This window comes from Hemiscyllium ocellatum, chromosome 19 (assembly GCF_020745735.1).
Source record: "Hemiscyllium ocellatum isolate sHemOce1 chromosome 19, sHemOce1.pat.X.cur, whole genome shotgun sequence".
In the NCBI taxonomy this organism is placed as follows: domain Eukaryota; kingdom Metazoa; phylum Chordata; class Chondrichthyes; order Orectolobiformes; family Hemiscylliidae; genus Hemiscyllium; species Hemiscyllium ocellatum.
This window is the reverse complement of record NC_083419.1, coordinates 20,017,538-20,039,910: the sequence shown is the minus strand read 5'-3', so window position 1 is coordinate 20,039,910 and position 22,373 is coordinate 20,017,538. Positions and strand designations below refer to the sequence as shown.

General features: G+C 43.2%; 1 protein-coding gene across 1 annotated transcript in view; it reads right to left on the bottom strand.

Moving 5' to 3' along the window:
* Window positions 1-5,957: 5,957 nt before the first annotated feature.
* The window catches only part of LOC132825048 (myelin regulatory factor-like protein), an 81,166-nt gene continuing 64,750 nt past the window's right edge, over window positions 5,958-22,373 (bottom strand). The window contains exons 18-21 of the mRNA XM_060840053.1: window positions 22,165-22,239; window positions 10,838-10,946; window positions 6,164-6,238; window positions 5,958-6,044 (exon numbers count right to left, since the gene is read on the bottom strand). Coding sequence (XP_060696036.1) covers window positions 5,958-6,044; window positions 6,164-6,238; window positions 10,838-10,946; window positions 22,165-22,239 — 346 coding nt within the window. The remainder of the gene's footprint in view (window positions 6,045-6,163; window positions 6,239-10,837; window positions 10,947-22,164; window positions 22,240-22,373) is intronic.

Here is a 22,373-nt window from a genome sequence, read left to right as displayed (position 1 = left end):
GTGTTGCTGGAAAAGCACAGCAGGTCAGGCAGCATCTGAGGAGCAGAAAAATAGACATTTTGGGCCAGAACTCTTCATCAGGAATGAGGCTGGGAGCCTTGGGGGGGTGAGAGTTAAATGGGAGGGGGTGGGACTGGGAAGAAGGTAGCTGAGAGTGCTATTGGTAGATGGAGTTGGGGCTAAAGGTGATGGGTCGGAGAGAAGGGTGGAGCAGATAGGTGGGAAGGAAGATTGATAGGTGAGAGAGGTCATGAGGGCGATGCTGAGCTGGAAGGTTGGAACTGGAGTAAGGCCGGGGGAGAGGAAATGAGGAAATTGGTGAAGTCCACATTGATGCCCTGGGGTTGAAGGGTCCCGAGGCGGAAGATTAGGCATTCTTCTTCCAGCCATCATGTGTTGAGGGAGTGGCGGTGGAGGAGACCCGGGACCTGCATGTCCTCGGCAGAGTGGGAGGGGGAGTGGAAATGTTTGGCCCTGGGGCGGTGGTGTTGGTTGGTGCGGGAGAAGATTTCCAGTCTCCCTAATGTAGAGGAGACTGCATTGGATGCAATGGATACAATAAATGACGTGTGGCACTGCAGATGAAACTTTAATGGATGTGGAAGGCTTCTTTGGGGCCTTGGATGGAGGTAAGGGGCAATGTGTGAGCACAGGTTTTGCAATTCATCTTCTGGAGTTACACCGACACCACTCCCTACCTCTTCCTCCGCTACATTGATGAATGCATTGGCGCCACTTCATGCTCCCGCAAGGAGGTTGAGCAGTTCATCAACTTCATTAACACATTCCACCACAATGTTAAATTCACCAGGACCATCTCTGACACCTCCCTCCCCTTTCTAGACCTCTCCGTCTCCATCTCCATCTCCATCCACGAGGACCAACTCAACACTGATTTTTTTTTACAAACCTGACTCCCACAGCTACCTGGATTACACCTTCTCCCACCCTACCTCCTGCAAAAATGCTATCCCGTATTCCCAATTCCTCTGCCTCTGCCGTATGTGTTCCCAGGAGGACCTGTTCCACCACAGAACACACCAGATGGCGTCCTTCTTTAAAGACCAAAATTTCCCCTTCCACATGGTTGAAGATGCCCTCCAACGTATCTCACCTACATCCCACACCTCCACCCTTGAACCCCATCCCTCCAACGGCAACAAGGACAGAACACCTCCCCCCCCCCCCACCCCCGTCCTCACCTTCCACCCCACCAACCTCCACATTAACCACATTATCTGCTGACATTTCCACCACCTACAAATGGATCCCACCACCAGGGATATATTTCCCTCCCCACCCCTATCCACCTTCTGCAAAGACCGTTCCCTCTGCAACAACCTGGTCAGGTCCATGCTCCATAACAAGCCACCCTCCCCTCTCGGCACCTTCTCCTGCCACCGCAGGAATTGCAAACCCTGCGCCCACACCTCCTCCCTCACCTCCATCCAAGGCCCCAAAGGAGCCTTCCACATCTAAAGTTTCACCTTCACTTCCACACGTCATTTATTGTATCCGTTGCTCCCGGTGCTGTCTCCTCTACATTAGGGAGACTGGAAGCCTTCTCGCAGTGTGCTTTAGAGAACATTGATGGGATACTCGCACCAGCCAACACCACTGCCCCGCGGCCGAACATTTCAACTCTCCCTCCCACTCTGCCAAGGATAGGCAGGTCCTGGGCCTTCTCCACCGCCACTCCCTCACCACCCGACGACTGGAGGAAGAACGCCTCATCTTCTGCCTCGGGCTCCCATTTATCTCACCAGCCCCAAGGCTCCAGCCTCATTCCTGATGAAGAGCTCCAGCCCGAAACGTCAATTTTCCTGCTCCTCAGATGCTGCCTCCTGACCTGCTGTGTTTTTCCAGCAACACATTTTCAACTCTGATCTCCAGCATCTGCAGACCTCACTGGCTCCTTATCCACTGAATGGTAAGGTCCTGTTGGGGAATGATGCTGAACAAAGAGACTTGAGTTCAGGTTCATAGTTAATTGAATGTGGAGTCACAGCTCGATAGGATAGTGAAAAAGGCATTTGGTATGCTTTCCAGTATTGGTCAGTGAATTGAGTATAGGAGTTGTGAGGTCATGTTGCGGCTGTGCAGATCATTGGTTCGGTTGCTTTTGGAATCCTGCATGCAATTTGCTTTCCCTGCTATAGGAAGGGTGTTATGATACTTGAAAGAGTGCAGAGAAGATTTACAAAGCGGTCGCCTGTGTTAGAGGGTTTGAACTAAAGGAGAGGCTGAACAGGCTGTTTTTCTTGGAGCATCAAAGGCTGAGGAATGACGTTATAGAAGTTTATAAAATCATAAGGGACATGGATAGGTTGAATAGTCTAGAGAGCATAGGCTTACGGTGTGAGGGAAAATGTTTTAAAGGGACGTAAGGGGACAACTTTTTCACACAGTGGCCTGGTGTGTATTTGGAATGATTTCACAGAGAAAGTGGTGGAAGCTGCTACAATTACAACATTTAAAAGGACATCTGGATGAATAGGAAAGGTTTAGAGGATATGGGTGAGGCAAATGGAACTAGATTAACTTAGGATATCCGATTGGCATGGATGAATTGGACCGAAGGGTCTGTTTCCATGCTGTACATCTCTATGACTCTAAATGCTAGCTTTTCCAGCAATTTACATATCTTTAAACAAATGGAAAATAAAATCACAATGGATTTTGATCATGAATAAAGAGGAAACAGTTTCAGTGACAGGAGGATCAGTAGCCAAAGGACATAATTGAAGGCAATTAACTACAGAACGAGAGACAACATGAGAGAAAAAAAAATGCAATTAATGATCTGGAATGCACTGCCTAAAAGATGGCACAAGCAGCTTTAATAATACCGATCAAAAAAGATAATTAAGTATTTAGTGGGAAGACTTGTCATGGGATGAATTGGATAGCTGACAACATTCAAATGAGCTGAATATTTTCTTTCAGGGCTATATTAAACCATGTTTCTACAATGGAGTACCCAAAGTGAAAAATGATGTTCCAAATATATTTTAACTAGTGCTTGGTATATGACAGTTGTATTATATTCTAACATTTGTATTTAAATTTTATGATTTTTTTTTGTTTGAGTCTTGCATCTATGGGTTAAATGTTTTGTACCTGAACACAACCCTTTGAACATTAAATCCCCCTCCTCGCATGCTTCCTTAATTTGATCATATGTTACACCCATCTGTTCATCAAAAGTGTACTTTCTTACAAATATTATACTCCATTTATTATTGGTCTATTCATGGAATCTATAGCTTTTGAAATTTTCTACTATAATCTTCTCGCTTAATTACACCACCTAATTTAGCAAACTGCATAAACTTGATATATAGCTTATGGAAATTATGATTTCTAAAATATCAAGGCCTATGCTGCTTCCATTGTGGATATCGTATATTGAAATATTTCAGCCATTTAGATTCTGTAGATGGAATCTCGTCAGGCTCTGAGCAATGTGGGCTGTGGGGAAATGAGTGGTAGAATCAGGCCGAATGCTCAGCGAGCCCCCATTTCAGCATCAAGATCACCTCCCTTCATCTTGTATGCTATTCCCAAGTGACCTGGTGAGATTCTCACTAGGCAGCGGTGAATTCCCAGTTGACGCACATTGTTGTCTGTTAAACACCTTGTTAATAGTACAGCTTGCCAGAGGCTGGGATCTGATCAAACCCGCGGTAAAATTTAGCTGTTGGGAAAAGTCGACATGAAAACCAGAGTGTGTCCTTGCCACTTGCTCCAAAAGACCTCCACTTTGAACATCAGGTCCCAGCACCTCAGGCATGTTCCGTGGACATCAGCATCAGACACACCCCCATGGAATGGATCCAATCCACTTATACGATGCTTCTGCACTTCAATGTTGTTCCTTGGCTGCAAGGGCAACCATCATTGTAATACAGCAGAAAGGACACTTTGTGCTCCAAGACACAGGCCCAGTTCACTGAAACATGGAAACAGAAAATAGGAGCAGGACTAGGCCATTCACACTTCAAGCCTACTTTGCAAATTCATTATGATCGTGGCTGATCATCCAACTCAATCACGGGTTCATGTTTTCTCCTATATCCTTTGATCCCTTCAGCCCCAAGTAAAACATCCAAATCCTCCTTGAAATTGTACAATGTATTGGTGTTGACTGCTCAATGCAGTAGCAAATTCCACAGGCTCAACACTCTCTGGGTGAAAACATTTCTCTTCTTCTCAATTCTAAATGGTTCACCCTGTGTCTTAAAACTATGATCCCTAGTTCTTGTCTCTCCCATCATGGGAACATCCTTCTGTATCTATACATGTATTATTTTCTCGACAATTTGTATGCCTTTTCCTTGGCTCTAACACTATCTCTAGCATCCCTTGTAGCCCATCGTTTGGATACCTTTCAACTTTCCGTTTTGCGCCACACAGGAACAAACAATTTTTGCAGTTTACCCATGTGCTCTTTGAATGCTTTCCATTGCCATCTCTTTTAAGTAATGTTCCCCAGTCTATCATACTAACTTGGTCTCATTATCGTCATTTCTTCCGTTTAGATTCAGGACTCCAGTCTCGGAATCAACTATGTCCTTCTCCACCTTGACAGGGAATTCTATCATATTATAGTTGTTCTGCCTAAGGGGCCTCACACAACTACATTACTAATTATTTATTTTTCATTACACAATATCCAGTCTAGAACAACCTACTCTCTAGTTGGATCTGCAACTTATCCATATTGGTCTAGAAAACTATCCTGTTTTTCTCCAGGAATCCCTACTCTGCTGTCTGGGTGCTAATATGACTAACCTGCATATAGATTGGGCAGAAGCCACCCATAATTTCAGGTGTTCCATTATTGCATGCATCTCTAATTTCCTGTTTAACACAAATCCCAAAATCACCCCTACATTTCAAGAGTCAATGTACAACCACCAATAATGCTTTTTGCCCCTTGGTGCTGTTCAGCTTTGTCCATACAGTCCACAGCATTCAAGCTGGTATCCTTCCTTACTATTGTGTTGCTTCCCCTTTAACTAACAATGCAAGTCCACCACCTTTCCTTTCTATCTGCCTTTCCTAAATATTGAATACTCCTGGACATTCAGTTCTCATCCCTGGTCACCCTGCAGCCATGTATTTGTAATCAGACCTGTTTTCATTTATTGTGGATGTGATCCTACTGCACAGGATGGCGCACAGGCTGAATTTTGATGTCCACAAAGATCAGCTGTGGAGGCTATGTCACTAGCCCATGCCAGCCCAGTCCATGATTGCCACTAATGTTAGAGCAGACTCAGTTGATTGGCAGAATGTCCAGCAATGTTGAAATAAAGTTCAATGCCCTCCTTCACCCCACCACTGTAAGTTCCTCATGCCCACTCTGAGTGCACAATGGCCTTTTAAATATGGCACCAGCTCCAGGAATACCAGTCAGTTTTGGTATCACCAGTGAGTGGCAAGTTACCCCGGTAACAACACCTGGTACGATGGGCCAGAATATAGATAAGAAACTTGCCATAATCCAAAACCAATTTGTGTGTTTGTTTTGGTGGAATAAGTTGAAAAAAATTCCCTTTGCCTCACAGCAAGGATTACTCCAAACTCAACAAGACTTGTATTTAGCAAAGAAAATCTAAGAATTTAGACTGCTTCAAATTTTATTAATTTATAAACTTCACAGAAGTAAAAATATTAAATTAGTTCTCACTCTTAACAATCCTTGTAAAATACAACTGGCAAGTCTATGTAAAAATGTGCTGTTCCTCCATTCCAGTTAGATGCTACTCCTGTGTTTCACAAACCTCGAGATGACAAGAATCATAATTAGTATATAATGTGTGTATTTTACATCCAAGAATTAATCTGGTTGATTAATAGATGTTAAATAACAAAAGATGCTATATGAAGTCTGTATGAAAAGAATGTACTTCAATAAAGATCAATACAGGTATAGGATTTGTTCTTCTGAATTAGCTGCATTGTCGATAGAAGTACAAGTGGTAATCTGTGAAGAATATTCGAGCAAAGTTCGGATTGGTTCTGCAGTCTGCCAGGCCCTGTACAACAGAGAATACTCAATGATAACGCAGGTAAAGATACAATTTGCACACAATTTCTATTTTGACAAGTGCTTCAGGCTGATCTCAGCTTTTAAGTTAGTCGCAGATTGACTTACTGGTGCTGCAACACGGAAGTGGTATGTACACTCATGAAGATGTGCTACTGGCAAGAACCAGAAATGTTGATACCCCTGCAAGAATATTTAAACATTTAATGAGAGGGAGCTCACAACAAACTATCAAGTGTAAAATACATTTTAAGCAAGCCAATAAAAATGCTGTGTTACTTAAATATTTTATAAATAACTTAACCAATTGTTTCAGATTGCTTCAATTTCTGGCAGTTCAATTGCCTACTGTGTGTGTATACAAGAACATAAACAATAGCTGTACAAGACCATATGGCCTATCAAACCTGCTCTTCCATTCAATAGGAACATGGCTGCTCTTCAGCATTAACTCCACTTACCTGTCTACCCCATACTCCGAATCCTGCAGAATAAAAGTCTTTCAATTTTCACTTTGAATATATTGAATTATGGAGTATATATGATCCTCAGTGAATTCCAAAGATCTGTCTCTCAATCCTACATGATCAACCGGCTAACCTAAGGCTGTGCCCTCATGTTCAAGACTCCGCAGGCAGGGAGAAACGATCACTGTGTCTAACTCTGCCAAGCCCCTTTAAAATCTTTCTTGTATTATCTTGTATGACTGAATTTCCTCGATAGTACAATGGTTAGTATACCAGCCTGTCATGTGGGAAACCAGGGTTCGGTTCCTGGATGGGGAGGAATTTTAGGGTGACACGGTAGCTCAGTGGTTAGCACTGCTGCCTCATATCACCAGGGACCCAGGTTTGATTCCAGCATCGGGCAACTGTCTGTGTGGAGTTTGCACATTCTCCCAGTGTGTGTGGGTTTCCTCCGGGTGCTCCAGTTTCCTCATAGAATAGATTAGATTACTTACAGTGTGGAAACAGGCCCTTCGGCCCAACAAGTTCACACCGACCTGCCAAAGCACAACCCACCCATACCCTACATTTACCCCTTCACCTAACACTACAGGCAATTTAGCATGGCCAATTCACCTGACCTGCACATCCTTGGGCTGTGGGAGGAAACCGGAGCACCCAGAGGAAACCCACGCAGACACGGGGAGAATGTGCAACTCCACACCGTCAGTCGCCTGAGGCGGGAATTGAACCCGGGTCTCTGGCGCTGTGAGGCAGCAGTGCTAACCACTGTGTCACCGTGCTGCAAAGATTTGCAGGCTAGGTGAATTGGCAATGCTAAATTGCCCATAGTGCTCAGGGATGTGTAGGTTAGGTGCATTAGTCAGGGGAAATGTAGGGGAATGGGTCTGGGTGGAAAATTCTTTGGAGGGTTGGCGTGCACTTGTTGGGCCTGATTCCACACTGTCGGGATTCTATCACTGGCCAGAAATAAAGATTTTATGTGCGGCAATTCTTAAATTTGCTTACGCAGACTTAGAAAACCACAAGTATACTGCCAGTACTGGGTCTCCTCATTGAAATGAGGATAGCTTTCTGAGCATGCTTACATGGGCAGTTTTTTTTTATATTTAGATAACTTTAATGTATTAACTTAAAAAAAAGACAATGCACAAGCCTTAGGAAGTGGCAAGACAAAGCGGTTGCTGGGTGGACAACTGGGATCCAAAGAAATTTGGCAAACAGGATACAGTATTGTGTGACAGAAAGCAGAGGGTGATGGTTGAGGGATGTTTTTGTAACTGGAGTCTGAGTCTAGTGGAGTTCCTCAGGGATCAGTATTGGCATATATAAACAATTTAAACTTGAATGCAGGAGAGTTGATCAACATGAATTAGGATGATAGGAAATGTGGCGCAATGGTAAATAGCGAGGAGGATAGCCTTAAACCAAATTACAGAAGGATATATACTGACTGGTCATGTGGGCTGATCAGTGGCAAATAGAATTCAATCCAGATACATGTGAGATGATGTATTTGGGCAGGACAAACAAGGCAAAGGAATACATGAAAAAAGCATCAGAGAGACCTTGGTGTGCAGATCCACTGGACTCTTAACATTGCAGGATAGGTGGATAAGGTGGTCAAGACAGCAAATGGAATATTTACCTTTATTAGCAAAATTGTAGAATTTAACAGCAAAGAGATGATGCTGTAACTGTATAAAATGTTGGTTAGGCCATAACTTGCAGTTCTGGAATCCACATTATAAGAAGGATGTGATTGTGTTGGAGAGGGTATTGAGGAGATTTACCAGGATGTTGCCTGGGCTGGAGAGGATTAGTTATTTAGAGAGATTGGATAAGCTGGAGTTGTTTTCCTTGGAGCAGAAATTGACTGAATGGAGACATGACTGAGTTTATAAAATTGAGGGGCACAGAAGGAAGAAACGTTTCCCCTTGGTGGAGGAATCAATGACTGGGGGGGAATAGATTCAAGGGAAGGGGCGGGGGTTTAGGGCAGGATGTAAGGAAAACAATGTCACCCAGAAGGTGGTGGGAATCTAGAACTCACTGTTTTGTAAGGGTGGTGGAGACAAAAGCCCTCAATGCCCAAGTTATATTTAGATGTACACTTGTGATGTCAAGGTATACAAGGCTAGAGGCCAAATGCTGGAAAATGGGATTAGAATAGGTAGGTCGTTGTTTTGATCAGCACAGACAGGCTGTAAGGCCTTTTCTATGCTGTAAACCTCTGTGACTGCAGGCCCTCGACTTGCATCACATCAGATAGCAATGCCACTGAAAAAAATTAACTTCTTCAGGATATTAAGTTTCTAGTCTAACTTTTGAGTTATTTTGCTACCCAAGTTTGGACATGTTTCTTGTTAATCTGAAACAAATAATTAGCACAAAACAGCGGTTTCTAAATAAGTAACTGTGGTGAATCTTGGTCAAAACTGGTATGAGGTATGAAGATGCCTCAGGAAGGAAGCAACTCTGACTGCTCTCATGCATATACAAGAGAGAATAATATGAAAAAACGGCAAATCTATAAAATTGAAACTTGGTCAATGCTGTAGGCATCAGTTTCTCGGCTTACATTGTTTATTGAAGTTGTACTATATTATCAAATTTAAAAGTTAAAAATCACACATCAGGTTATAGTCCAACAGGTTTATTTGGAAGCACTAGCTTTCGGAATGCTGTGGCGTTGTGTGATTTTTAACTTTGCCCACCTCAGTCCAACACCTGCTCCTCCACATCATCATTATCAAATTTAAGCCTGCCAGGTTTGGATTCTTCCCATGTTACATTCACAGTCAGAATCATGAGACCAAAAAATGTTTAACCGGCTGTACAGCCCTTCAAGCCCATTCTGCCATTCAATAAAATGATGACTAATCTTATCTTGTTCTAACCTCCACCTTCCTGCTTGTTCACCAAAACCTTTGAGTGCTCTGCTTCAAAAATCTGCTCTCCCCTTCAAGTTTTCTGGGGTAGAGACTGCCAAAGACCCATGACTTTCAAAACAAAAATGCTTCCTCCAAGTAGTCCTTTGCTCCATTAATCTGGACTCCTTTGTGAGAAGGCACATCCTCTTAACATCCATGCTTGCCATGAACCCTCAGAATCTTGCCAGTTTCAATAAGGTTACATGCCATTCACCCCAACTCCATGGAAAGTAGGCCAAGTCTGCTCAACCAACCATTCTTCATAAGACAAACCCTGTACCTCAGGAATCAACTTAGTCAATATTCTTTGTGTGATGTGCAATGGAAATATATCACCCCTCCTTAAACAATGAAACCAACTGAACATAGTGTTCAAGATACTGCACTTACGCCCTGCACAATTATAGCAAAACTTCATTAACTTCATTTTTCTTTTATTCATACACAAGATAGCGGCATCACTGACCAGGCCAGTATTTATTGCCCATTCCTAGAGGGAGTTAAAAGCCAACCACATTACTGTAGGTCTGGAGTCACATGTAGTCCAGACCAGGTAAGGATGGCAGTTTCATTTCCTAAAAGGCATTAGTGAACCAGATGGGTTTTTCCAACAATCGACAATGGATTTCTGGTCATCATTAGACTCTTAATTCCAGATTCTTATTGAATTCAAATTCCACCATCTGCTGTAGTGGCATTCAAACCCAGGAACCTGGGTCTCTGGTTTAACAGTCCAGTGATAATACCATAGGTTAACAATGCCACATTATTCTCTAAATTCCTCTAAATAAAGGCCAACATTCTATTTGTCTTCCTAATGGATTTCTCCTCCATTCGCTTCATGATATCTTGAGTTAAGGCTATCCTTAAGTTTTACCCTATGACCACATGTCTGATGTAAAGGGGGTAGAAATTAGACTGTATCAAAATCCAGGTAAGATTTCAGTGCTACATACATCTAATGGGATCAGTGGCAGGTCTGCAAGACATTGTTCTGCCAGCCTTTTATTGTATCATTATTGATGAGCTGCAGCCAGTTCTGGCCTCAGAAGTTGGCTGGTCCCAGGATTGACTGATATACATGGTTGCTGAGGTCATAAGAACATGCAGGTAATTGGAAGACAGGGCAAGCAATGGCTTACAAACTTGGCCTGGAGGAAGTTGGAAAAACCCTCTGTGAATCTCTAAGATACATATTTCAATTAACAGACTGTACAAATGCAATTTGTTTTCAGTTATGTTGCAATAAATTTAAGCGCAGGTCAGCATCTGTAGGCATCAATTGTTGAAAAGCCCAGTCAAACGTTTCCTCAGTGCAGGTAATTTCTAAAATCAAACATATACTTTACAATATTGCAGTAATGTCCAGCATAGCAAGTTACCTGAGACATTTCCTGTGATGCATCCCTTTTAGTTATTTTGTGTGCAGGTGTTACACATGTCTCACCAAGGTTCACTTTACATTTATAAACAATCACGGGTGCTGTTGTGCTGCAACATATAAATAATATTGTTATGACACGGGGTAAACCCTCCTGCTTAATTTAAACCAGCAACACTGAAGAGATTTATCCCATGCAGTAATCTGTGAAAATCTGAGGCACCAAGAACTATTTAAAGTAAAAATAACAACTTTATTTCTTAAAGAATAACAGAGAATAGGTAACCAACAACTATTTACAACTCCTTCCTCTAACCTATCTTTTACCTTCCCTTCTATAATGCCAGGCCAATAAAACTCCCCGATTAAGTTTTACCAAAAATTCATGTTTTCAAAACCAGTCAGACATTAAATCTTCTCTTCCTCCGTTTTCTTTTCTTTTTCTTAGGGATTTCTGTTTTACAGGTCACTGATCGATCAAGGTACCTTTAAGAGAGCTATTTTTCAGACAGACTGTACATGCTGATTGTGTGGCAGTTCTCCTCTCAACTGTTCAATTTTTCCCGGTCTTAGACCCTGAAAGCCTTAAGTTATGCCACCAGCTATTAAAATTGTCAATATACTAAATTCAAACTTGTTTGGAGCTTGGTATCTTTCAGGGTCTAATATAAACTGATTGGCCTAATTGGAATCTGTTTTGTCTCCAGGCAACCAGCTACACTAACTGCTTGGGAACACATACTACATTGTATCTTGTTGAGAACACTTAGTGCTGTCAGGTAGGTCTGCAGGTACAGTACACCCACCTCTTCATACCACCTCCCCCCTTAAGGAAAAATGAACCATCATAATGAAAATATGGCTTTCTTTTCCTATTCTTTAAACACATTACCCTAACATACTGATAACTTTAATCTAAGTTCACCTTAACTTCTTCCCATATAACTGTATTTTATATATATATTTTTTTTGTGACTTTTTTCTCATTAACAAGGTTATTTGGCGTGCAAACAATTAACACAAGTCGACACCCACTCAATATGTGTCACTCAGATGCAACGTGGGAAGACATGGCCCAGCACCAGCAGACCTGGATTCTTACCCAAGGCCTGTTTTAGTTAGAAAGTCTGCTCCTCTGGTGGGATTTTTAAAATTTCACCATCAAACTATCACTTATTCTGAAATTCAAAAAATTCCAAATTCTGAAAAACAGCTAATCCTGATGGTTTCGGATAAAAAATTTTCTATGTATACAAATCTCATCTAAACTTTATCAGTTAAATTTACAATAACGCATCTGCAATTACATTCTTACAACCTGCAACATGTATGATTTTTAAATTAAAAGTCTGTAACATAATACTCCATAGAAATTGCCTCATTCTTGTCTTTGATGTGTTCTAAGAAAGAAAGGGGATTGTGATCCGTGTACACAACCGTCTCTGACACATTGCTCATGACATACACATTAAAATGCTGTAAGGCCAATACCAAACTCAATAGTTCTTTTTCCTTTGGTGGATGTTGATCATCTTGGAAAAGTAACCAACTGGCAGTTTAATGCCATCCTCATCTTTCTGTAGGGGTACAGCTCCAACTCCAATGTCATTAACATCAATGATGACCTTAAAAGGTTTTGAAAAGTTTGGTGTGGCTAAAACTAGTTTGATGGTTAATATGGCTTTCAAATGGTCGAATGCCTCCTGGCATTGTTCTGTCCACCAAAACTTTGTGTTCTTCTTCAGCAAACCGGTTAACAGTGCCACTACACTACTGAAGTTTGGAACAAAATTCCGATAGAATCTGCTGAGTACTAAGAATCGAAGCACCTCTTCAAGATTTGTCGTGGAAATTCCTCGATGGCCTTCAGGTTTGCGTTCTGTGGGGTCAACCCTCCATGACCAATGTTATGTACCAAGACGTTGCCTCTGCTTTCACGAATTCAGTTTTATTTAAGCTTATCAACAGTTTTGCTTCTCATAGTCATTCAAAGAGCTCTGTCAACTGTACCATGTGATCTTGTCAGGATTTACTAAAGATTACTACATCATCCAAATAGATTGCACAGTTTGTTAATCCAGGCACAACTCTGTACATGAGTCTTTGGAATGTGGCGGGTACATTCTTCATTCCAAAGGGCAATACTTTAAACTGATATAGCCCATTTGCAGTTATAAACACAGGAATTTCTTTCACTGTCTCTGGTAAGGATACCTGCCAGTAACTATGGATTAAGTCCAACTTGGTGATGTAACTGGCTTGTCTGACTTTCTCGATACAATCTTCCAATCTAGGAATTGAATATGAGTCTGATTTTGTAATGGCATTGACCTTCCAATAAGCCACACAGAATCATTGAGTCCCGTCTGGTTTAGGAACTAAGATGATCAGTGAACTCCACTCACTATGGCTTGGTTCGATGATGTCCTTGTCCATCTGGACCTGTCTAGCTTTGAAAGGATTAAGCCAATAGGGGTGTTGTTTTATTGGAGCAGTATTCCCTACGTCTACTTCATGTAAAATAGCATCTGATTCTTACATATGTCCTTTTACTGCAGTAACAAATTTCTCAACTGCATTCTATGCTCCTGAGACAGATAAGTTACTAACCTATCCCTCTCCTCAAGGACTTCTTCATTTTTAAATCTATTTGGAGGCACCTCAAAATCCACATCATCTGGATTTGATTCTTCACTTTGCAGGGCAGTAACTAACACCTGTTTCTCCAGTTCTTTCTCTCTTGTATAGTACAGTTTCAACATGTTCACATGACATACCTAATACCTTTTTTCCCTATCTGGCATATTACCTAGATAATTCACCTGATTCAACTTTTTCTCAATTTGGTAGGGACCACTAAACCTGGCTTTGAAAGGATCTCCTATCACTGGTAACAGTACTAACACATCATCCCCTTGGGAAAACGTCCGATTCTCAGAGTTTTTATCTGCCACCTGCTTCGTTCTATGCTGTGCCCTCTTTAGGTGCTGCTTAGCTAACTTACCTACTTGATTTAATCTCTCCCTCACCTCCGATAATCTAAGTGTGAGATCTCCAACATTGGTCCTGTCAATTTTTCTTTAATTAATTTCAAAGGCCTCTCACTTCATGCCCAAATATTAACTCAAAGTAAGTGAACTGAGTAGATTCATTTGGGGCATCTCTAATGGCAAACAATACAAATGGGATACCTTTATCCCAATCATTCAGGTAATCCTGACAGTACACTCTCAACATGGTCTTCAAGGTCTGATGTCACCTTTCTAAAGCTCCCTGGGATTCAGAGTGTTCAGCACTGGATTTAAAGTGCTATACACCTAAGCTATCCATAACCTCCTAAAACAGCCCAGCAGTAAAATTTGACCCTTGGTACAACTGAATCTCTCTGGGTAGCCAGTACTAACTCCTCTAAAGTCTGGTTGAAGATTTGTAGCTCGGGTGTCCGTTGTTGTGGTTCTGTTCGCCGAGCTGGAAGTTTTTGCTGCAAACGTTTCGTTCCCTGGCTAGGGAACATCATCAGTGCTATTGGAGCCTCCTGTGAAGTGCTGCTTTGATGTTTCTTCCGGTATTTATAGTGGTTTGTTCTTGCTGCTTCCGGGTGTCAGTTTCAGCTGTAGTAGTTTGTATGTGGGGTCCAGGTCGATGTATCTGTTGATGGATGTTCTTGCCGCTTCCGGGTGTCAGTTTCAGCTGTAGTGGTTTGTATATGGGGTCCAGGTCCATGTGTCTGTTAATGGAGTTTGTGGATGAATGCCATGCCTCTAGGAATTCCCTGGCTGTTCTCTGTCTGGCTTGTCCTATGATGGTAGTGTTTTCCCAGTCAAATTCATGTTCCTGGTTGTCTGAGTGTATGGCTACTAGGGATAGCTGGTCCCTAGGGATAACTAGGGATAACAGAACACAGGAGGCCGAACCTATCAACAAGGACGGCATACTTAAACTACTAGACCTGTGCCTCACCACACACTTTACATTCAACAATCAGATATACAAACAAATCAACGGAACACCCATGGGATCACCAATCTCGGGACTCATAGCAGAGGCAGTTATGCAAAGGTTAGAACATACAGCCCTACCACAAATCCAACCCAAACTCTGGATCAGATACGTCGATGACACCTTTGTAATCATCAAAAACACAGAAATAGAAAAAACACACCGAATCATCAACGCCACACTCACAGGAATACGATTCACGAGAGAGGAGGAAAAGAATAGCCAACTCCCATTCCTAGACGTGTTAGTAGAGAGAACACCCAACGGAGAATTCACCACAAGGGTACACAGGAAACCAACACACACACAGACCAAGTCCTAAACTATGAAAGTAACCACCCCAACACACACAAACGAAGCTGCATCAGGACACTATTCAAAAGAGCCACAACACACTGCAGTACACCAGAACTGCGAAAAGAGGAAGAGGAACACCTATACAAGGTATTCGCCAAAAACAGATACCCACGCAACTTTATCACCAGATGCCTAAGAGATAGACCACGGAACGAGGACATGCCACAACCAAAAGGACTAGCCACACTACCATACGTCAGGAGCGTCTCAGAACTGACAGCCAGACTACTGCGACCCTTAGGACTCATAACAGCACACAAGCCAACTTCCACACTCAGACAACAACTCACTAGAACAAAGGACCCAATAGCCAGCACGAGCCAAACTAACGTAGTTTACAAAATACCATGCAAGGACTGCACAAAACACTATATAGGACAAACAGGAAGACAGCTAACAATCCACATCCATGAACATCAGCTAGCCACAAAACGACATGACCAGCTATCCCTAGTAGCCATACACTCAGACAACCAGGAACATGAATTTGACTGGGAAAACACTACCATCATAGGACAGGCCAGACAGAGAACAGCCAGGGAATTCCTAGAGGCATGGCATTCATCCACAAACTCCATTAACAGACACATGGACCTGGACCCCACATACAAACTACTACAGCTGAAACTGACACCCGGAAGCGGCAAGAACAAACCACTATAAATACCGGAAGAAACATCAAAGCGGCGCTTCACAGGAGGCTCCAATAGCACTGATGATGTTCCCTAGCCAGGGAACGAAACGTTTGCAGCAAAAACTTCCAGCTCGGCGAACAGAACCACAACAACTTAATGGATGTGTCTATCGGATTTCCAGAGGCAATTCCATTGCACGGTATCAAGGGAAAAAAGGTGGCAGCAAAAACTTCGAGCAGAACCACAACAACGGATACCCGAGCTACAAATCTTCAATCAGATTTTAAACATCCATTAAGGTTAACAGGTACTGGTTCCCACTTTTAGTTCTCTGGAGGGGACTGACACAATCAATTATAACTCACGTGAAAGGTTCTTCAAATGCGGGAATTGGCAACAAAGGGGCTGGTTTTATTACCGCCTGTGGCTTACCTACCATTTGGCATGTATGACACATTCAGCAAAAGTTAACCATATCCTTGTGCATTCCAGGCCAATAAAAATGTTTTTGTACCTTAGCCTGCGTCTTTTGTACCCCAAAGTGACCTCCTACAGGTAATTCATGTGCTACCTGCAACACCACTTGTCTGTATGCTACTGGCAACACAATCTGGCACACTTCAGCCCATTTCTCCTCTGCACTAACCTGCCGTAGTCTCCATTTCCATCTTAGGATTCTATCTTTAAGATAATAACCCTCCGGAATATTCTCAGCCTCCTTTTCAGAGAACACAACCACATGTCTTGTCTTGCCTTTGCAAGTTTCTTAGCCTATCAGGACTGAACACTTCTGTCTGACTCTCAGCCTGTTCAGGTTTTTCCAACACCATTATGTCAAACAGGGTATCTGCTAACTGAACTTCAACACTTTCATCTTTATCTTAACTTTTCACTTCATGATGTGACTTATGATAGTGGGATCTGGTTACCATAACAGGCTGGGAAAATATCAGGATATTTCTGTTTTAACTCCTCAGTTTCTTGGTCTTCTCCACAACAAGGGGTGCCACTTCTACCTTGGATCCTGCCAAATCATTCCCAAGTAAAAAGTGAGGTCTGCAGATGCTGGAGATCAGAGCTGAAAATGTGTTGCTGGTTAAAGCGCAGCAGGTCAGGCAGCATCCAAGGAACAGGAAATTCGATGTTTCTGGCAAAAGCCCTTCATCAGGAATGACGAAAGTGTGTCCAGCAGGCTAAGATAAAAGGTAGGGAGGAGGGACTTGGGGGAGGGGCGATGGAGATGTAATAGGTGGAAGGAGGTCAAGGTGAGGGTGAGAGGCCGGAGTGGGGTGGGGCGGAGAGGTCAGGAAGAAAATTGCAGGTTAGGAGGGCGGTGCTAAGTTCGAGGGAATCGACTGAGACAAGGTGGGGGGAGGGGAAATGAGGAAACTGAAGAAATCTGAGTTCATCCCTTGTGGTTGGAGGGTTCCCAGGCAGAAGATGAGGCGCTTTTCCTCCAACCGTCGTGTTGTTATGTTCTGGCGATGGAGGAGTCCAAGGACCTGCATGTCCTTGGTGGAGTAGGAGGGAGAGTTAAAGTGTTGAGCCATGGGGTGGTTGGGTTGGTTGGTCCGGGCGTCCCAGAGGTGTTCCTTGAAGCGTTCCGCAAGTAGGCGGCCCGTCTCCCCAATATAGAGGAGGCCACATCGGGTGCAGCGGATGCAATAGATGATGTGTGTGGAGGTGCAGGTGAATTTGTGGTGGATATGGAAGGATCCCTTGGGGCCTTGGAGAGAGGTAAGGAGGAGGTGTGGGCACAAGTTTTGCATTTCCTGCGGTTGCAGGGGAAGGTGCCGGGAGTGGAGGTTGGGTTGGTGGGGGGTGTGGACCTGACGAGGGAGTGGTCTTTGCGGAATGCTAATAGGGGAGGGGAGGGAAATATATCTCTGGTGGTGGGGTCCGTTTGGAGGTGGCGGGAATGACGGCGGATGATACGCTGTATACGGAGGTTGGTGGGGTGGTAGGTGAGAACCAGTGGGGTTCTGTCTTGGTGGCGGTTGGGGAAGCAGGGCTCAAGGGCGGAGGAGCGGGAAGTGGAGGAGATGCGGTGGAGGGCATCGTCGATCACGTCTGGGGGGAATCTGCAGTCTTTGAAGAAGGAGGCCATCTGGGTTGTACGGTATTGGAACTGGTCCTCCTGGGAGCAGATGCGGCGGAGACGAAGGAATTGGGACTATGGGATGGCGTTTTTACAGGGGGCAGGGTGGTAGGAGGTGTAGTCCAGGTAGCTGTGGGAGTCAGTCGGTTTATAGTAGATGTCTGTGTTAATTCGGTCGCCCGAGATAGAAATGGAAAGGTCTAGGAAGGGGAGGGAGGAGTCTGAGATAGTCCAGGTGAATTTGAGGTCAGGATGGAAGGTGTTGGTAAAGTTGATGAACTGTTCAACCTCCTCGTGGGAGCACAAGGCAGCGCCGATACAGTCATCGATGTAGCGGAGGAAAAGGTGGGGGGTGGTGCCAGTGTAGTTGCGGAAGATGGACTGTTCCACATATCCTACGAAGAGACAGGCATAGCTGGGGCCCATGCGGGTGCCCATGGTAACTCCTTCAGTTTGGAGGAAGTGGGAGGATTGGAAAGAGAAGTTGTTCAGGGTGAGGACCAGTTCAGTCAGTCAAAGGAGGGTGTCAGTGGAAGGGTACTGGTTGGTGCGGCGGGAAAGGAAGAAGTGGAGGGCTTTGACTCCTTCGTGATGGGGGATGGAGGTGTACAGGGACTGGATGTCCATCGTGAAGATAAGGCGTTGGGGACCGGGGAAGCGAAAATCATGGAGGAGGTGGAGGGCGTGGGTGGTGTCCTGAACGTAGGTGGGGAGTTCTTGGACTAAGGGGGACAGAACCGTGTCGAGGCACGCGGAGATGAGTTCGGTGGGGCAGGAGCAGGCTGAGACAATGGGTCGGCCAGGGCAGTCAGGTTTGTGGATTTTGGGCAGGAGGTAGAAACGGGCGGTGCGGGGTTGTGGGACTATGAGGTTGGAGGCGGTGGATGGGAGGTCCTCTGAGGTGATGAGGTTATGGATGGTCTCGGAGATGATGGTTTGGTGGTGGGAGGTGGGGTCATGGTCAAGGGGGCAATAGGAGGAGGCGTCCGCGAGCTGGCGTTTGGCCTCAGCGGTATAAAAGTCGGTGCGCCAAACTACTACCGCGCCTCCCTTGTCTGCCGGTTTGATGGTGAGGTTGGGATTGGAGCGGAGGGAGTGGAGGGCTGCATGTTCTGAGGGTGAGAGGTTGGAGTGGTTAAGAGGGGTGGACAGATTGAGTCGGTTAATGTCGCGGCGGCAGTTGGCTATAAATAGATCGAGGGCGGGTAAGAGGCCAGCACGGGGTGTCCAGGTGGATGGAGTGTGTTGGAGGCGGGAGAAGGGGTCAAGGTCAAGGTGAGGGTGATAGGCTGGAATGGGGCCTATCACCCTCACCTTGACCTCCTTCCACCTATCACATCTCCATCGCCCCTCCCCCAAGTCCCTCCTCCCTACCTTTTATCTTAGCCTGCTGGACACACTTTCCTCATTCCTGATGAAGGACTTTTGCCCGAAACATCGAAAATCATTCCCAAGAACAAACTGAATTCCTGGAACTGCTCCCACTGTAACTTCCCCAGTCTTGAGTCGGCACTCCAACCTGATCTTACAGAGGGGAACACTAAATCTCTGTCCATCTATCCCACAAATTACCATACTCTCAGGTAACAGGTCAGAAAGGGTGTATATTTGCTCATCCCTTCCTATCAGCGACTGGTTAAATCCTGTATCTCTCAAAGTTATAATTTCTTGTCCTTCTCCCCTGTTCTTTCTGAGTAAACTTTACCCACAGAGGCAAATTCTTTGTAGAGATCAGGTACTAATTCCATACCCAGCCTCTGCCTAGGCTGTGCACTCTCCTGCAGCTCCTCGGCTCTTCTTGAGGTCTCCTTTACTACCTTCACTAATGCCACTGGCTTAGCTCCTTTTACCTCATCTTTTCCCACAACCCCTTCTTTAACGATCAACACTGTGACTTTACTTGTCCCACTTTATCACAGTGGAAACACCCGAGGCCTTTCTATCCTCTTGGGCTTCTTTTTTATCCTGTGGTAAGTTCTTACCAGTGCTCTCTACTCTTGGTTTCGTTGTGTAGGATCTCCCCTTCTCCCAATTTCTATCCCTCACAAGATGAAATTCTGGCCAGAAGCTTGTCTTATGCACCAACATGTTCTGATCTGCTAATTCTGCTGCCCTTCTCACTTCTTGAACTTTCTGTTCCTCCATAGGAATCCTTACCATCTCTGTAAGTGAGTTTTTAAACTCCTCCAGCAGAATAATCTCTCTTAAAGCCTCAAAGGTCCTATCTATTTTCAAAGCATACACCCATTAATCAAAATTATTATGTTTAATTATTTTAAACTCAACATAAATCTGACCTGGTTCCTTCTTTGTGTTTCTGAACCACTGTCTGTATGCTTCTGGTACCAATTCATAAGCACTTAAAATAACCTGTTTAACCTCTTCATAATCTATTAAACCCTTATCTAACAGTGGGGCAAATACCTCATTAGCTCTGCCTACCACGTTAGTCTGAACTAGCATTATCCATAAATCCTCGACTACTTCATCTGTCTAGTCAATTTTTCAAATGAAATAAAGTCTTCAACATCTTTTTCATCAAAATGAGAAGTTTTGACATATTTGTTTATATTTCTACCTTCTGTTTTAAGCTCCATCCTGTTAACTTGACTTTGCTGACTAAGCCACAACTGCACACGTTCAAATTCTCTCTTTTTCGTTTTGCTTAGTTAAGAACCTTTTCTCTCTCTCTTTTTCCTCTCTCTCTCTCCCTTTGCTCAACCAAGAACCTTCTCTCTCTCGCTTTTCCCTCTCTCTCCTCTCTCCCTCTCTTCATCTTCTAACTCCAATTTCCTCAATTGTAATTTAAGTTTTTTTTTACCTCGACTGCATTTGTCTGTTTCTCTAACATACCTAAGTGTTTGAGTAATTCCATTACAATTTCAGCTTTACTTTTGTCCTTGGTAAAACCCAAATCTAACTTATTTGCTAATTCTGAAAGTATGGCCTTTTTCTTCGATTCTAAACTTTCTTGGCAAATTTGAGAATCATCTTCAAATCCCAGAACCTCCTTTAGCAATTTTAAGTGCCATTTCTCTCACTTTTAATTTAATCAACCACAAGTCACCGAAATTAAACAAATTGTCCCACCTACATTTTATTTAAAGATCTGGGACACTAACTTGCAAGTGTTTAAATCAGATGAGATTTTCCAAACCCCCAAAACTATTCAAATCTGTCTACACCAGTTTAAATCCCGACCAGGAACCCCCAAACTGTTAGGACACAGGCTACACCAACTGCTGCACCACATGCTTCATCGTATCTTGTGGAGAACACTTAGTGTTGTCAGGTAGTTCTGTTAGCTTTTAACTTTCTTAAAGGTACAGTATACCCACATTTTCATAACAATCTTAATGCTGAGTAACTCTTCATGGCATAAAGGTTCCTGATGAAGGGCTTATGCCCAAAACATCGATTCTCCTGCTCCTAGGATGCTGCCTGACCTTCTATGCTTTTCCAGCACCACACTCCCAACTCTGATCTCCAGCATATGCAGTCCTCCGTTTCTCCTGACATAAAGTTTATAAAATACAGGTGACCAAAATAATGGACATTTTTCTCCAATGAAGGATAGGCAAGGGCCACAAAGCTGTGGTAAAACAGAAGGCACATTGTTTTGGGAATGGCTATTCCCTTTTCCTATTAATTAAATAATGCACAAGAAGTTTTCACAAACAGATCCATCCTAACATTGATCAGCCCAACATATTTGCTTGCAGCTTTTTCTAAGTTGCAATTCTCTAACCTATGCATGCACAGAACACTGCAGTTTTGACTTGCAAATATTTGATCATGCAAAAATGCAGTTAAAATTACAGCAAATCCTTTTAACTGAAAAATTGCCTTCCAACACGAACCTGTACTGCGTTATTAATAATGTTGCCACGCTAATATTTCAAATTATTAATTAGTAGTAGCATTATCAAATGTACAAAATGAAAATTCATGTGATTAGAATTAACAAAATGTGTCACCTTGCAACAATATCACATAGTATTCCAAAACAGAAAAATCACATCAGCATGCTTAAAAAACGTTTAAATATTCTTAAACAAAATCCATTAGAAAATATAAGAAACGTCATCAAATAATTCATTTCAAACAACAGGCTTGAATTAAGTTTAATCCATGGGAAACTGTAGAAGGTATGATTACAAATAAATATTGGTACTTACAGGCTAATTAGGGTTTAATTTAGAAAGAAAATAAAATACAAACCTTTATAATTGTACTTACTTCATTTCCAAAGTAATTCTCATATTAACAGGGGTATACTTGTTGATTGGAATTACGTAGCTATAGCTGCCATTCCTGAATGATGAGTAGTGAAAACAAAACTAATTTGAAAACAAAGTACAGTAGTTTCATCAGTCATGCAAAGCACATAGTTATTAAACTTTGAATGCCAAGGACTACATATACAATATAAAATAGCTGTACTATTT